This window comes from Monodelphis domestica, chromosome 4 (genome assembly GCF_027887165.1).
Source record: "Monodelphis domestica isolate mMonDom1 chromosome 4, mMonDom1.pri, whole genome shotgun sequence".
In the NCBI taxonomy this organism is placed as follows: domain Eukaryota; kingdom Metazoa; phylum Chordata; class Mammalia; order Didelphimorphia; family Didelphidae; genus Monodelphis; species Monodelphis domestica.
Genome location: NC_077230.1, coordinates 296,895,717 through 296,912,128, shown reverse-complemented (window position 1 = coordinate 296,912,128; position 16,412 = coordinate 296,895,717). Strand labels below are relative to the sequence as shown.

The window sequence follows — 16,412 nt, the reverse complement described above, 5'->3', positions numbered from 1 at the left end:
GCCACCTACTGGGGCCATGGGGCAGAGTGAGGGGGCTACTGCCAAAAAAGTGGAGAGGGAGGGAGCTCAGAGACCAAGTGCCCCCTCCCCCAAGTTTAGGGGGGGCAGGCTGCCTCCCACCTGGCTCTCACCTGTCCAGGGGTAAGCTGCCTCCTGCAGCCACAGGGACTCATGTCTGCATAGAGCCTCCCCTGGGATGAGCTGAGGGAAGGGATTGATGTCCTGTTTGAATCTGCCAGGAAGATGGAAAGTGGGGGAAGCCTGGGAGGGGGGTGGCTCAGAGCACTCCTCCTGAAGCTGCCTCTTGCATCCAGCCTCCCCTGACTGCCTACTGGGCTACAACCCACATGGGGGTGAGAGAGTAGGGGATAGAGGGAGCATAGCTAGCCTTTGGAGAGCATGACCACCCCCCAGATACTCAGAGGAGGGAGTAAGCACAGAGGGGTGGAGAGGCATGGTGGAGAGGAGCAAGGGAGCAACTGCTTGATGGGACATGGACATGTCCACAAAGACTTTTCTGAGAGCCACCTTTGGCATGCATGCCATAGGTTTGCAATCACAGTGCTAGGAGTTCTAGCTATCAAAATAAGACAAGAAAAAAAATAAGGGGAAAAGAACAGGCAAAAAAGAAACAAAATCCTTTATATTTGTGATTAGTAAGTAAGTGGCTCAATATCTGCTAAGGCTGATTATTATTATCTGATTAAAGAAAGCACTGAACCACAGAATGTTTCTGAATGGCTTGAAAAAAATAAAAATCTTAGGAGCAGAATAATGGTCCACACAGCAGAAATAACTGGCAGAATAGAAAAATGTGATGTAGGAACAAGGCTAACCAAAGTCTCTTTTTCAAAAATACAAAAAATAGTTATTTCAAAAATAACTGGGAATGCAAAAATATTGAAGTGAAGGACAATCTTGAAGAATAGAAGCTAAAATAATTAACAATAAAAGAAAGCACACTTCTAATAAGCACAATGTATTGATTTCAAAGACAAGCTACACAGATAATTTAAGGATTGTTTTCCAGAAGAGCAAAAATCAAAAAACCTGGACACCATAATTCAAGAAATAACACAAGAAAACTTCCCAAAACTTCTGTAACTGAAAGCAAAGTGCCAATAGGAAAAAAAAAATCTATATTTCAAATCCAGGGGGAAAAAAACAACTCTAGGCTAAAAACTCCAAATCACACAACAGTTATATTTTACAATTCCATATATACATATGAGAAAGAAAAACTGAATAGCAAGACTATTCTTCACCCAGCAGAAAATGCAGGAGGGATTCATCATCATCGTCACAATAATGTATTCCAAAAAATTATGATACTCAAGATACAGCCTAAGGTTACCTATTCTGCAAATCTGAGCCTAACTATAAATGAAAAAAAGATGGTTGTCCAGAGGTGTTCAAAACATTACTAGAAAGAAGACTAGACCTGAGAGTATATGCTAATCAAGTGCCTCAGAGAGGGACATAAAAATAAAGAAACTAAGGACAACAATAACAACAAAATTGTAACAGAAAGAACATTTAAGAGATTTCTTTCTAAATGTAAATAAGACAGGTGAAATCAGAAGTCAAACAAAAGAGATGGTAGAAAAACAAGCCTGAAACATAATGGACTTTTAACCCCCCAGTAACCCACAAATACAGGTAAATCAATGTTTTCTTCTGGAATTTTTGGAGTTTGGGGTCATTAAATTACATAATAGAGGGTACATGATGGAAGGGCACAATGATGAATGCAAGGAGGTAACGGGGTCTATAAAGACAGGTAACCAGACAATGGTTATTATTTTTGGTATTTAGATCACATATCTTGTCTTAGGAGATGGGGAAACAGAGCTCTTGGGGCCAAATGATACATAAAAGAGAGGAGGGCATGGACCCAGGGAAAAAATTTTGAAGCAGATGTGGGGAGGGGGACCTGCAAATATGTGCAGGTTATAAATAACTAAGGAATGATCCAAGGTCAATAACAAACTACAAAATGAAGAATACTATGATTGGTTAATATCTTCTTTATTACCTATAGGAATTGGCATATATAAGTGTGATATATCACATAAAAGCAAACGGGAGGATTAGGCAAGATCTATGAGGCAATAATAACAAAAAATGTTTAGAAGAGAACTTTAAATGTCAATTCTAAGAGAATATAGATACTAAAAAGGGACTAGATAACTGGAAGGTCCAGGAATCTAAGAACGAAAGTCTAGAATAGACAGAAAAGAGAAATAGTGAAGATAATAAATTAATCTTTTCTAGAAAAAAGAAATTAAATTTAAAAAACTAACAGTAAGAGATATCCATTTAAAATAACCACAGACAAAATAAAATATCTGTGATATACCTGCCAAGATAAATCCAGGGACTACATGAACATAATTATAAAACAGTTTTTATACAAACAAAATCTATTTTAAATAATTGGAGAAATACCAATTGCCATGGATAGTGAGAACCAGTATAATAAAAATGATAATTCTACCTAAACTAATCTACTAATTCTATGCCATTCCCATAACCCAAAAATTAGAATGACAAAAATTTGGAAAAACAAAAGGTCAAGAATATCAAAGGAATTAATGGAGAAAGGGGGACAAAGGAAGGACATCTAGCAAGACTAGATCTTAAACTATATTATAAGGTCATAATTATCAAAACTATCTGGTACTGGCTAAGAAATAGAAAGGTGGATCTGAGGAACAGAGCAGACATAGCAGACATACAAAACAGTAATAAATGATTACAGTTATCTTATGTTTTACAAATGTAAAGATCTAAGATTTTGGGATAAGAATTCACCAATTGGTAAAAAATTGTTGACAATCTAGCAGAAACTAGTTATAAACCAGATACATCAAAATGGATATATAACCTAGATATCAAGAGAAATATCATAAGTAACAAAATAGAACACAGAATACACTGTGTATTGGATTTATGAATTGAAGAATGAATATGAATAAACAAAAGATAGCAAGCATGTTGAAAGGGTAAAATGAATCACTTTGATTACTTTAAAAGGTTTTGTACAAATAAAACCAATGTAGCCAAGATCAGAAGCTGAAAATCAGAGAAAATGTTCTATGGACAATTTCTTGGTTAAAGGTTTCATCACAAATACATAGAGAACTCTGTCAAATTTATAAGAATGAGTCATTCCCCAACTGACAAATGATATGAACAAGCAGTTTTCAGAGAAAAGAAATCAAAGATACATATATGTGTATAATAATATGAAAAAACTGTTCTAAATCATTATCTATTTGAGAAATGCCTATTAAAATAACTCTAAAAATCTCAACCTATCAGATTGGCTAAAATCATAGATAGGAAAAATAACATGTTGGAGGATATATGGAAAAATGGGGGACACTAATACACTTGGAATTGTAAAGTGATCCAACCATTCTGAAGAACAATTTGGAATTATGGTCAGAGTTATAAAACTGTAAATGCCCCTTTACCCAACAATATTATTATATCTATTTCCCACAGTGATCAGGGGAAAAGGAAAAGAATATCTATTTTCTAAAATATTTATAGCAGTTCTCTTTGTGATGGCAAAGAGAAAAAACTGGAAATTAAGGGAATGCCCATCAATTGGGGAATGGCTAAACAAGTTGTAGTATATGAGCTTAAATCAAATTAAATATCAATTTGGGTCAGGTTTGGGTCAAAAAACATTCTGATGTTGTGATTATTCTTTTTATCACCACGAGTATTTTTTGATTCTTTCCCTTATTACACAGAAACATGGTAACTGCATATGTACATATATATGTGGACTTTAAGTTTATTTCACCTGTCAGATTTTGTATTGTTACTCATTTATTCAAAAGGAAAATTATAGCTTAATAGCTTTAGAAAATATATAGTTTATCTCAGTTTGAACGTTTACTTAGCAGTTTTTTTTATCTTTTTTTTTCTAAATTAAAGTTGTTACAATTTTTGGTACACAATCTAAGTCATTCAGCAGCTCCTGGGCAAAGAGGCATTTCTCCTCCCTGAAATATCAAGAGTGCTTTAACGTTTTTAGTGTCTTAGGTATGACACTTATCTAGCTTTTAATAATTGAGATCCGATGATAAAATGATATATTTGAGGTCAAGTAGTAAGAACCATGGGATTTAAACTCAGATCCTCAGAATTCAAGTGGTAGACTCTTTCCACTATATCATGACGTCTCTCAACTCATGAAAGTAGTTTTATGAAAAAATCATTGAAAGGGGAATGAAAAGTTGTATTGAAGAGGGCAAGCCTCTCTAAAATTATTTTTCAATAAGATAAAGAAGGCTTTGAAAAATTGGTATAGACTCACATCTATTAAAATGATAGAGTTCATCAAACTGAAAGGGACAGATTTCTCCAAATAAGGTATAGACTCAGATACAGCCCAAAGGATAAGGTGTAATAATCTGACAAAGGAGTTGAATAAATCTGACTAGCAAAAACAAAAGGAAGACCTACAGAGCAAACAACAAGAGAAAGGAGCAATCTGATAAATGGGCTTCAAAAAGAGGGAAAGAATCTTGGCAAAAAGATATTCCCAAGACAGGACATATGTTCAAAACAATAGGTGACAAACTGTGGGCAAATTCTGACAATCTATTAAGAAATGTCTTAGCAGTAGAGAATAATTGTAAAAGTTGAATCTAAGGAAAAGGAGATTAGTATTACTCCAGAGAAACAGAGAAAATGAAAAATATTCACCTGAACTGAAAATATGTATTAATCAAAAAAGGATCAAGTGCTCCTCTTAATAGGGTGAGAATGAGTGGAGGAAAGTGGCATTTTCATAACATCATTACGAAAATGTTCATTAATATCAGCATAAAAAGAATCAACCAAAAAAGCATTTATTAAATATAGCCAAAGTAAAATCAAAAGCCCCAAAAGGGCTGGATTGGACAATAAGACCATTAAAAAAAACACAAAAACTTATCTTTTGTCTTAGAATCAATACTGTGTATTGGTTCCAAGGCAGTAGCAGTAAAGAACTAGGCAATGGGAGTTAAGTGATTTGTCAAGGGTCACAAAATTAGGCAGTATCTGGAACTAGGTTTGAACCCAGGACTTCCTCTCTCTAGGCCTCGATTTCAATCCTCTGAGGCAACCTAGCTTCCCCCTAGATGGAATCTTTTTAAAAGGCCAAGGAAAGAAAGGAAATACAGAAAGGGAAAGAAAAAGAAACAAACACAAGTAATCAAAAGTGCTTTGATGCAAGCAATCCTCAATCTTACAAATGTTACAAAAGTGTATTTGTAATTATTCCTTTGGCACTTAGAAACAATGTTAATATGTAGTAGTTAATTTCCACAGCTCTAGGTTATTTCACTCAGTAATAGCACTACAGTTTTTATTATTTCTGAAGAAAATCACCTCAAAATCATAAGTAGGAATTTGGGATAACCAGAACACACTGCTATAATGTCCTACCCACATTTACAAAAATACCATCCCAGAATAGTCTCAAAAAGTCAACCATTTACTTCCAGGCATTCAAAAAGAACCATCTTCTATCTAAATTACTATCCTTAAAGTGGATTGCTTGTATCTTGGGGACTGCCTATGACCCCATGATAGAAACCTATGAAACACATAGAAAGGTCTACTTGCACATAAACCAAAAAGGGCTCTGGCAGAATATTATGGCAAGAGAACATTTTCATTAAAAGGCCAAATTTTCAAGGATAAGAGGTAGGGATCAAGGACTGGGAATATCTCATATGAAGGAAGTCCTTAAACTTTGTCAAAATGAATTTAAAATTTACTGAGTAATAGTACTGTAACATAAGAAATTACAAAAATGACAACTATAAAAAGCCATGAGAAGACTGGCACAAAGGGAAGAAGTTATAATTGAGGATACAAATATATAAATTTGCAAATTAAAAAAAAATCAAAACCAACTTCTGGGTAGTTTGTCACCTAAGGGATGAGAATGCACCAGACCACAGAAGTAGAACACAGCTGTTGTAGCAGCTTGAATAGTGGTTACTTTTACTAAATTTCTTGCTTTTAAAACCTACTATTACTACTACTAATGACGATGATAGCTACTACTACTACGTATTACATGCCAGTCCCTGCACTAAACACTTTACAAATATTTTATCCTCACAACAACCCTGGGAGGTAGTTCTATTACTAATCCCATTTTACACCTGAGGAAAACTGAGGCAAACAGAGTGCTCAAAGTGACACAGCTAGCATCCGTCTGAAGCTTGATTTGACCTCAGGTCTTCTATCTTATCTTCCTATCTTCTATACCACCTACTTGTCTATTGAACTCTTTATTCTTTATTTTTTTTTGTTGTGTTCTCTGGGTGGAGTTAAAAATATATTGGGACACAGTGAAGCAAAACATATCAGTTAAAAAAAATTTTTTTTAATCTTAATGAGAAGTTATTCTACAGCAGTTTACATGAGAAATACTGTCCCATCAAGTAGTAGAAATGACTCTGGAAAAAATACATTCTACATTAATATTACTTATATAATGTAAAAGCTAATTTATGGTAATTAATTTTGCCAATGTCTACTACTAAGAAAAGCAGTAGCCACAAGCAAAACTCTCAGTAGTACCAAAAAAAAAAAAAACAAATGTATTTTAAACATAATTAATTGAAGGGGGTAAGGGGGCAGTTGGATTGCTCAGTGGATTGAGAGTCAGGCCCAGAAAGGGGAGATCCTGGATTCAAATCTGGCCTTGGATACTTCCTAGCTGTGTGACCCTGGGCAAGTCACAACCCCCATTGCCTAGGCCTTACCAATCTCTCTGCCTTAGAACCAATACATAGTATTGGTTCTAAGGCAAAAGGTATGAGTTATTAAAAATAATAATAAAATAATTATAAGAAGGCAACTGCAACAAAATTGTAAAGTGCTTTAATGTCAAGCAATATAGAATAGGTAGCCATTGAAGCTTCTTAAATAAACAGAATAACATGGTTAGCCCCTAGATATTAGAAATACCAATTTGGCTGACAATATATGGAATACAGACTGGAAAAAAGACTAAAGGTAGAAAGACAAAATGGAAGACTACTGCAATAGTACAAGAGGTAATGAAAGCCTCAATGATGATGGCCATGTGAGTGGAGAGAAAGGGTAGAGATAGAATTAATAAGACTCATCAATTGATTGGATATGAGGCAAGAAAGAGTAGAATATCAAGGATGTCACAATCTTGAGAACCTGGATGACTAGAATAGTCCTGAACAGAAACAAAGCAAAATAAATAAATAAATAAAGGTGAGTTTAAGAGAAAAGACAATGAACTCTGTTTCAGTCATGTTGAGTTTCAGATGACTACAGAATGATCTTATAAGTAAAGTTCACAGGGAAGGGCCTAGAAATTGAAGAGTTTGGAGGTGAATATGTTTGAGAGCCATCTTTATAGTAATAACTGATAAAATGAGACCTAATGAAGATCATAAAGGAGAAAAAAATAGAAGGAAAGAAAAGAGAGAAAGAAGGAAGGGAGGTGAAGGTGGGAGGAGGCAGGGGACAGTGTCTAGGACAAAGCTTGAATACATGGAAGTCAGAATATGGAAATTGAGAATCCAGAAAATATTGAGAAACAGATTAGCAAGAAGAGAATCAGGAAAAAGCAGTATCATAAAATCTAGGAAAAAGAACTTATCCCAAAAGAGGAAACGCCCAATAGCATCAAAGCATTGTGGAGAAGTAAAGAAACATAAGGACTAAAAGAAAAGTAGATTTAGTAAGTAGGATAGTTGGTTAACTTTAGTGAGAGCTGTTTCATGCAAATGGGAAGATCAGAATTCACAAGGTTGAGATTCAAGTAAAAATTACCAAGTATAGATAACAAAAACAGAATGAATATAAATAGCTTTCTCTACTATAAGGGCAGTGAAAGGGGAAAGATATAGGACAAAATCTTGAGAGAATAGCAAAGTCAGGTAAGGTTTAATTCCAAATAGTTAAAGAGGTTATTGATCATAAAGAGCAAAACTTTAAATTGAAATTTATCAATCCAACAGGAAGTATAATGGAAAAAGAACTTGAATGGAAGGCAGAAAAGATGGAACCAAGAGCTGGCTTTGTCCTTTATCTCCATCACTAGTCCTAAACAATCCACTTCCCCTTTGAACTGGTTTTCTCATTTACAAAATAAGGGGACTAAACTTTATGATCCTTAAGGTCCACCCATCTCCTAGCTAGTACAAAGTGGGCTAGAGAACTTTTAAGGTTCCCTCCAGTTCTTATGAATATAAGCTTACTTTAAGGACCTATACCTTAATTAGTGGTGGTACTTCTCCATTAATATAAATGACAACCTCTGTGTTTGTGTCAATTGCTGTACCAAAGAATTCACCACTCTCATTCAGATTTAGCCAATCTGATGATGACCCTCTGAAAACTTATCTAGGCCAATCTTTGAACAGATATAAAGTACTTCATCAGAATCACATCCAAAGCACATCCAAAATGGTCCATTCTCCTAGAGACATGACAAACCTGTGGCACACAGAGACCTCTCTGTGGGCATGTGCAGACCCCTGGCTTGGCCAGCTGAGAGTCTGGACCCTGCCCCCAAACACAAGGGGGTAGGGCACTGGAATCTCTCTCCAAGTGGAGTTTGGCACTGGCTTAGCCAGCTGAAAACCTAGCCCCACCTCTGAAAGCAGGAGGAGGGGCAGTGGGGTTGCACCATCCTGTAGGCAAAGCATTGGCCAGCCCAGGGCCACAGGTAGCCTGGCTGTGCCCCTAAACACAAGGGGACACTGGAGCCTCCCCTGGGAACTCAGCCCTGGCTGGGCCAGTCTACATCTCCATCCCCATCCTCACTGGCCCCCCCAACACAGGGGTGGGTGGGGCACTTCTTGCAGTCAGGGGGTGGGGCACACAATGGGGGGGTGGAGTATAGGCAAACAGTGGGAGGGGAAGGGGCAGAGCATGGCACTGGGTCCCCTAAAACATTCCAAAAGATTCACCATCACTGTCCTACAGAATATATTCCATTGTCAAAGCTTTGGAGAACCATGGTCACATTCATAACACACTGAGTTTTTTAAAAAACCTTCCAATGCATAAAATGAAGCTGGAAATTAGAGGAGAGAATCCAACAAGTGGACTCCTTGAGACAGGAAGGCAAAGGACCACAGGAACAACCAAAGGGGTTAGCATTAGTAAAAATGGCCATCTCATTCTCTAAAACTAGAGCAAAAGAACAGACGAAGCCCAGGACAGATGGCCACAATTTTTTCAGTAAAACATAAAACAAGTCCTCTGATGAAAGGGAGAGGATGTACAAGTACTGTAGATGGCTTTAAGAAGAAATGACATGGGATATCACCACTGTGGCCAATGTGACAAAGAATCAACCAAGAAAAATTAAAAGGATTGCAGTGCAGCAGTTAGGACCCAGGTGAGATTGGACAACATAAATATGCAATAGACCTAGTCTTTTACAACTGATTTCCTCTAGCTGCACTGAATAAGAAAAAAGAAAGGAGATGGTAGTTTGGGATCTGGAACAGAATGAACAACAGGGTATAGTGGAAAAAGCACTGAGTCTAAGTCCGGTTTCAAATCTTATTGATGGTAATATCTACATAATCATAGACTAGACCTTAAAGAAAGTTGGGCCAGATGGCCTCTGAGGTCCCTTCCAGCTCTAGATCTTATCAATCACTTATTCAATTAGTAAATATTTATTAAGCTATATGCCAGGCACTATGCTAAGTGCTGGGGAAACAAAAAGAAGTAAAAGATAGTCCCTATGCCCAAGGAGTTCAAATCTGTGACTTATGATCCTTCCTTAATGGGGCAAGGGTCTCAAGAATCCAGAATAATATAAAACTAAACTGCTTAACCAAGTGAATAAGATTTGGTAGACTTTTTAAGAAAGATATACATAAGTACTGATACCCTTTCATTTTGATCATTATATGAAGCAAGTCTTGAGCCAATGAATCACTTAAGTACCACAACAAAAGGCAGTTAGTTCTAGTCCTGAATTTAAAGGATCCCAGGGCAGCCTCTAAAAAAAAAGCAGAGAAGGAATCAGCAGCATGCATCTTTTTTCCCACAGGAGCCAAGGAATGTTATTCTACAGGTTGCTAATAATTAGTAAAACAGATATCCATTTCTCCTATGTCCCAATATAAGACCAAAGTCACCATGGACATAAAATAGAAGATAATTATTCAAGACTATTTATGAGAAACTTCATAAAATCTCAAATTGTTAACAGCTATTGAATTTTATCTCACCTTGCAAAAATATTTATCTACTATACACTGAATTTTATACATTTTTAAAAAAAAATTCTCTCAAAGTTATTTTTTCCCCTTGTAACCTTCAGTCTTAAAAAGACACTATTAACTCTGGTAAAGAAGTTTCATTTACATTAACATGAAGCTATAATGACTAGCAAGCAATTTTATGAAGCTAATTAACATCACCAAACCAGTTTTTTTTTTATTGAAAAGTACTATAGAGAAGTCATTAGCAAGTATGGTCCTAGGCATAAAGAATCCAAGAAAAGTTCAAGAACACATAAGAATATATACCAGTTTACTAAATCCAATTATATAAGGTAAGAGAAAGCATATAATTAATTCTGTGTTGGGAAATATATGTATGCACACATATATTTTCCATTAACATAAAGAATACTGAATAATCCAAGAATAATTTCAATCATGAATATCTAAATTAATGCTAATGGATTAATTTGTAAATAGCCCTACTAATCTTCAAAAATACTAAAGGAATTTTTCCTAACATTTGCGTCCTCAGGAACAGCTAGGTAGAACATCAGACCAGAAGTTGAGGAAACCTGGGGTTCAATTATGGTATCAGATATTTCTTAGCAAGTCACTTGATCTCAACTGCCTATGCCTTGCTGCTCTTTTGCCTTGGTATTAATATTTAGTAGCAATTATAAGACAGAAAGTAAGGGATTTTTTTTAAATTGCCCCACCCCAATCCTCCCAAAAAAGTTTGAATAATGTGCTGTTTACTTTCTCAAGAAATCCATAAAAGTCAATATACTAAAAGAAATGTGTTGAAATGAAAATACTATCATAAGTTTATTTTTAATTCTGAAAATTATCTGATCTTAAACTGAGTTCAAACATTTAAACTCACAAATCACACACATCTACCTACTGCACATATTCCCATATTTTTCAGAGAAACTGGATTTAGTTGCCTAAACTTTGTTAAGAGTATGTGCAACTGACCTGGGAAGAAAATTAATACCTAAGCCACCCACAAAGTTGGTAGTCAGAGAAAAAGAAACCTTTCTATCTTAGTTATATTGACAATGGGCACAAATTAATTTCAAGGCTTATTGTGCATTTATGTAACACTTGAGAACTCTTTTGAGGATTATGTAAAATAAACTCAATTAAAAGAAGTTTTTCCCCTAAAAATACACTAACACATCAAAAGAATCTTCTATTGTTTCTTTCACTATCAGTCACCAAAAATCAAGTTTAACAGATTATGTTTAAATTGTACATGTCACATGACAGAATGGTGAGACAAAATTTAAAAGGGGAAAAAGGATAATAAATATATTTCAACCAAAAGTTTGATTGAAGGAAATTATTTCCTTTAATGAAACAATTATCCATATTCAAAGTCCACTTGGCCAAAGGACTTAATTCTAATTGCATTTTAACAGGTGTTAAAATATCTAAACAAAACTAGTTTTATTTCACTATATTGCTGGTAAAGAGAAAATTTCACAGCAATATTTACTTTCAAATTTGTGTACATTGCCGTGCCTTGATCAGGCTGAAATTTAAGTTATGTAATATAAATTTAAGTTGTGGAATATATCCTAAGTGAATCAATATCAAAAAACAAAAAATTTCTGAAACATCTTTATTGTGTTAAAAATGTTAATAGTTGTAGAATTTGCATCACCAAGATCAAGGGTAAATTATATACATTACATTGACATAAAATGAAAGGATAGCTTCAGAGACACAATACTAAATTTTATCAGAATCAGCCAAAAAGATACTCCCTTTGGAAAACTGAAATAATGTTAGATGAAAATATTGAATACATTTTTTAAAGCTCATCATATAAACAAAGGGAATCACAATGAATTCAAAATAAAAATTTCCTTTAAAAAATACAATATTTTTTCATTACAAAAAAATTCAATTCAAAGAAAGAATTCTTTCAAAATTGTTCTTAAATTATGGTAATTTTTCCATTACTGATTTTTGAAATAGCTTAAATTAAAACATGACAATGAGTCATATAAAAATATGTTGCAAAGTATCTCCTTCAAACATAAAGTAATACAGTTGGTTTAATAAAATGTGTAATCATAGTTAAAGCCACAAATTTGCATATTTATATTGGTATACATTGGTAATTTCTGAAAATATAGTTGGCTCCTCTTATCAAATAAAACAGTAATTTATAGTCACAATAATTTTATAAAACAAATCACAATTAGATCTAAACAACTTCATTTTCAAATTCCCAAGGGTTTTAAATTTTATGAATTTGACAGAATTCGTACACTATTGGGGGAAAGAGGCTTTTCGAAAAAATGTGGAAAATCAAGCTGGATTTGTAAAATGCATATACTTTTTCAGTCATATTTTAATGAAAAATCTAATTAAAACAAAAGAGTAAACAGCATCTTCAGAAACTGATTTCTCAAATGGCACTGGACTGAAAAAAGGGGGTAATTTCAAACATATTCAACAAATGGTATATCAAGTATTTAAATTATCTCAAGATTGATTGCAAATACATAAAAAGCTTTACTGCTACAAAAAGCTGAAGTATATATACAAATCATTAACTATGGAACTCTTCCTCAAGAGCTATCTATTTCACATTATTTTTGAAAGCAATTTCACTAAAAGTAAGAAAAATGTTGAATAAGGGCTTTTTTCTTCAATCTCCAGAATACTCAAGTTGTTTTTAATTGCTGAAATATTCTAAAATGACTTAGTTCAGCTTTGTCAAATGCTTATTCCTGTGCTAACATTTCTGATTAATACATTACATCCTGCTTTCCAAATCTAAACAAAAAATGAAGTTGCCCTATTTTTAAGCAGTAATTAGCCAAAAAAAAACTATGAGGATATGCAAGTATTACTATGTTGATTTTTAATAAAATTTCAAAGGTTATATAACAGGACTTGAATAGTCTCTTTCCAACAATTCCAAGTGAAACATAGGCTAGGAAGAGAATCATTTATATAAAAGAAAACAGGGAGCTAATAAAACATATTTTTCACCCTGACAACTATCTTCTCTTTTGTTGATGTTATAAAATATTCTGTCTTCTGACAAAGGGAAAGGGAGTATTTCACTTGTCAGTTCTGAATAGCTAAATTGTGAGGATTAGTAGTCATAGATTTAATTAAGTTATGGACAGGAAAGATTTTTTTCCCCAAGTAAATGGACCACTTAAAGTTCACTTCTAGCTCCTATATTTGGGGAGGGGGGTAAAAATAGCTAGGCATACAACATAGTCTCTATTTGTTACAATTCTTTCCTCACCACCCACCATGCACCAAACCCCCATTGTTCTATGTAAAAATTCACTGCTTCTATGGGCTAATGAAATCTAAATGGCAAGTGCCACATACATAGGAGATATTATAGTAATCAACTCCTGCTATCAACATTTTCTTGCCATCTCCCTTCCAAGAAATGAAAGCTGAATTTAAAGGTAAAAATGATTACAAATTGGCTAGAGGGAAGAAAAAAGGATCCCAGCTGCCCTTAAAATGCACCATTCTCCAGACTGATAGATGTCACTCGGGAGGGGGATGGTAAAGTCCCCAGAAGGGTAACCACCAGCATAATAATGCAACTTATAAAATCCATTTTGACGTCCTTTGAATAGAAGCTCTCCTGCTGAAACCTTTTTTTTTCCAAAAGCAAAGCAACCCAAAGGGTTAGAGACTCCCCTTCTCCCTTATTTGGCAATCCCCCTCACCAACCCCAGTGGAAATACACATAGAAGCAGCACCTGGGATTTCTAGATGTTTCAGATTCCTCACTCACGCCTTTTCCCACAGAGCCGGCTAATGAGAGCTGGAACGAACGGGAGGAGAGTTGGAAAAGGAGAACACGGGAGAAGCCATCGGAGTGACCCAGCCACCTTCCCCACGCCCCGCCCGAGCCCCTGACCCTGCCAGTCCCTCCCTCCCTCCCACCTTGCGGGAGCGAACCCGGGCAGGCACGCACCCTGGCACCCGCATGGCCCACTTACCCATCTTTCCTCTTGGCTTTGTAGACGTGACCGTAAGTGCCTCGGCCAACTTTGCAGCCCTCGTATTCAAACAGGTCCTCGACCCGCTCCCGCTCGCTGCTGAGCTTCACTTTGAAGTCATAGTCCATTGTCACAGCCTCCTGGCGGGCTGGCGGGGAGGGGAGGCTCCGGGTCCGGGGTCAGGGTCGGGGTCCGGGGGGAAAAGGGGGAGCAGAGGAAGTCGCAGCCCCCGGGATCCCGCCCGCTTCACGCCCGGCGGCGGCGGCACCACCCCGGCTGATGCAGGAAGAGGAGGAGGAGGAAGAGGCCCCGCAACGAAGCCGGGGACATCCAGCGAAGGGGCAAGAGACGGGCCGAGAGACGGTGCCGGGGACGCTCCCACCCGGGAAGGGGAGCGAGAGGGAAGGGGTCGTAGCCGGGGCCGGAGCAGCTCTCAGTTCTCGTTCCCTGGCTGGCTGGGGCGGCGGCGACGGCTGCAGCTGCTCCTCTCTCTACTCCCTCTCCTCCTTCCTCCTCCTCCTCCTCTCTCTCACACACTCACTCCCTTTCGCACCCACTCACACACACACACGCAAGCACATTCACTCGGAAAGGCAGCGGCACCAACACAACAGCCGGTATCTACACACACACACACACATACATACACACACGCACGCACACACACAAACACACACGGAGAGAGAGAGAGAGGGCGAGGGAGGCCGGAGGGGAGGGGGAAATCACTAAACGCAGCTGCGGCTGTCGCAAAAAAACGTCGCAAACCCTCAGGTTGCCTCCTCCTCCTTCTCCTCTTCCTCCTTTTCCCCCCCACCCCCCTCCCGCCCCGATAGCTCTTGGCCTCGGAGCTCGCTGCCCCTCGCGGCGACACCCGAGCCTCACTGAGCCGGTGGAGCGAGAGTATAAGGCAGCCGGCAAACCCCAGCTGCTGCCGGGTCAACCACGTGGACTAGTCTGAGGCGCGGGGACTACGACTCCCAGAAAGCAATGGGCTCCTCCCTCCGCCCTAGCTCCCACCCTCTAGAATGACTCCGCCCTAGAGGGATGTTTTTGTTGCATTCTGGGATTTGTAGTCGCCTTAAAGATCATGTGTCTATATAGAGCTGGAAGGAACCAGCGAAAATAAGCATTTTATTTAGTGCCATGTGCACAGTGCTTAACAAATATTATCTTATATAATCCTCGCAACAAAAAGGGAGATTATAATCGTACCTACAATATCTGTAAAACTCAGTACAGTTCCTGGCACATAGTAAGCAGTTGATAAGCTATTATCGTTATCTCCATTTTACAGCTAATGAAACTGAGGCAGATAGGGATAAGTGATTTGCCCAAGGTCACACAGCTGGTGTCTGGAGCTGGATTTGAACTTCCTGACTCCAAGCTCTGTGTTTAATCTACTGAATTAGCTAGCTGTTACTCAGAATGTTACAGATCACCAAGCTCAAGCATCTCATTTCACAGATGATAAAAGTAAAATCCATCGTCTTGCCCAAAATAGAATCCAAACACTGCTCTAGACACTAGCTATGTGACCCTGGATAAGTCACATCTTCTCTGTATTTCAGTTTTCTATTTTTAAAAAATGAAGATTCGGTGGAGATGCCTGTGTTCACTTCTGGCTCTAAATTTATATTCCTATGAGCCAAAATATAATAAAAGATCATAGTCCATTATTAGTGTTATTATACCTTACCAAGTTATAGTTTTATCCATATTATAATTTACCAAGAAACATTCATTAAAAACCAGCCTGACATAACTGATGATGAAAATATCATATCCCTTTTTTATAGTTAAAGAAACTGAAACTCCACAGTGTCATTCTCCTTTGCCTTAAAAATATGATGTGACCCTGCCTTCATAAAGTCTATGCCAATACAGCACAATATCTGGCAGTTTCTTCTACCATGAAAAGGCTGCCAACATGGCCAGGAAAATAAACCATTTCTCCTTTTCAGAAGACCATCATAGATATAGATATAGATATATAGATATATGGGTATATGTATGTATGTATGTATGTATATGTATATGTATAGGGAGTCTCGGTATAAATTAATGGACCTCTTATTGATGAATTTTTCAACTATGGCATGCTATGAACCAAAAGAAAAAAGACAAAACAGTCCTCAGTCCTGTGCTGCCCCCTTCTGCTTTTGCT

The 16,412-nt window shown here is 37.1% G+C and overlaps 1 protein-coding gene and 1 long non-coding RNA gene across 6 annotated transcripts in view; one reads left to right on the top strand and one right to left on the bottom strand.

Annotated features, from left to right (window-relative positions):
• CDK8 (cyclin dependent kinase 8) overlaps positions 1-15,185 on the bottom strand; it is a 119,925-nt gene extending 104,740 nt beyond the window's left edge. For 2 of the 5 annotated variants that reach the window (XM_007495246.3, XM_007495247.3), the window contains exon 1: positions 14,249-15,054. In XM_007495246.3, the coding sequence (XP_007495308.1) occupies positions 14,249-14,376 (128 nt within the window). In that variant the 5' untranslated portion in view covers positions 14,377-15,054. Of the gene's footprint in view, positions 1-14,005; positions 14,089-14,248 lie in introns of those variants that run through there. The other 3 variants (XM_007495249.2, XM_001366829.4, XM_056794699.1) reach the window with 3 other exon arrangements.
• LOC107648987 (uncharacterized) lies at positions 8,912-16,211 on the top strand. The gene is made up of 3 exons (XR_001622210.2): positions 8,912-9,409; positions 14,055-14,280; positions 16,045-16,211. It is a non-coding gene; the product is annotated as an uncharacterized LOC107648987 (long non-coding RNA).
• The last annotated feature ends 201 nt before the right edge of the window (positions 16,212-16,412 follow it).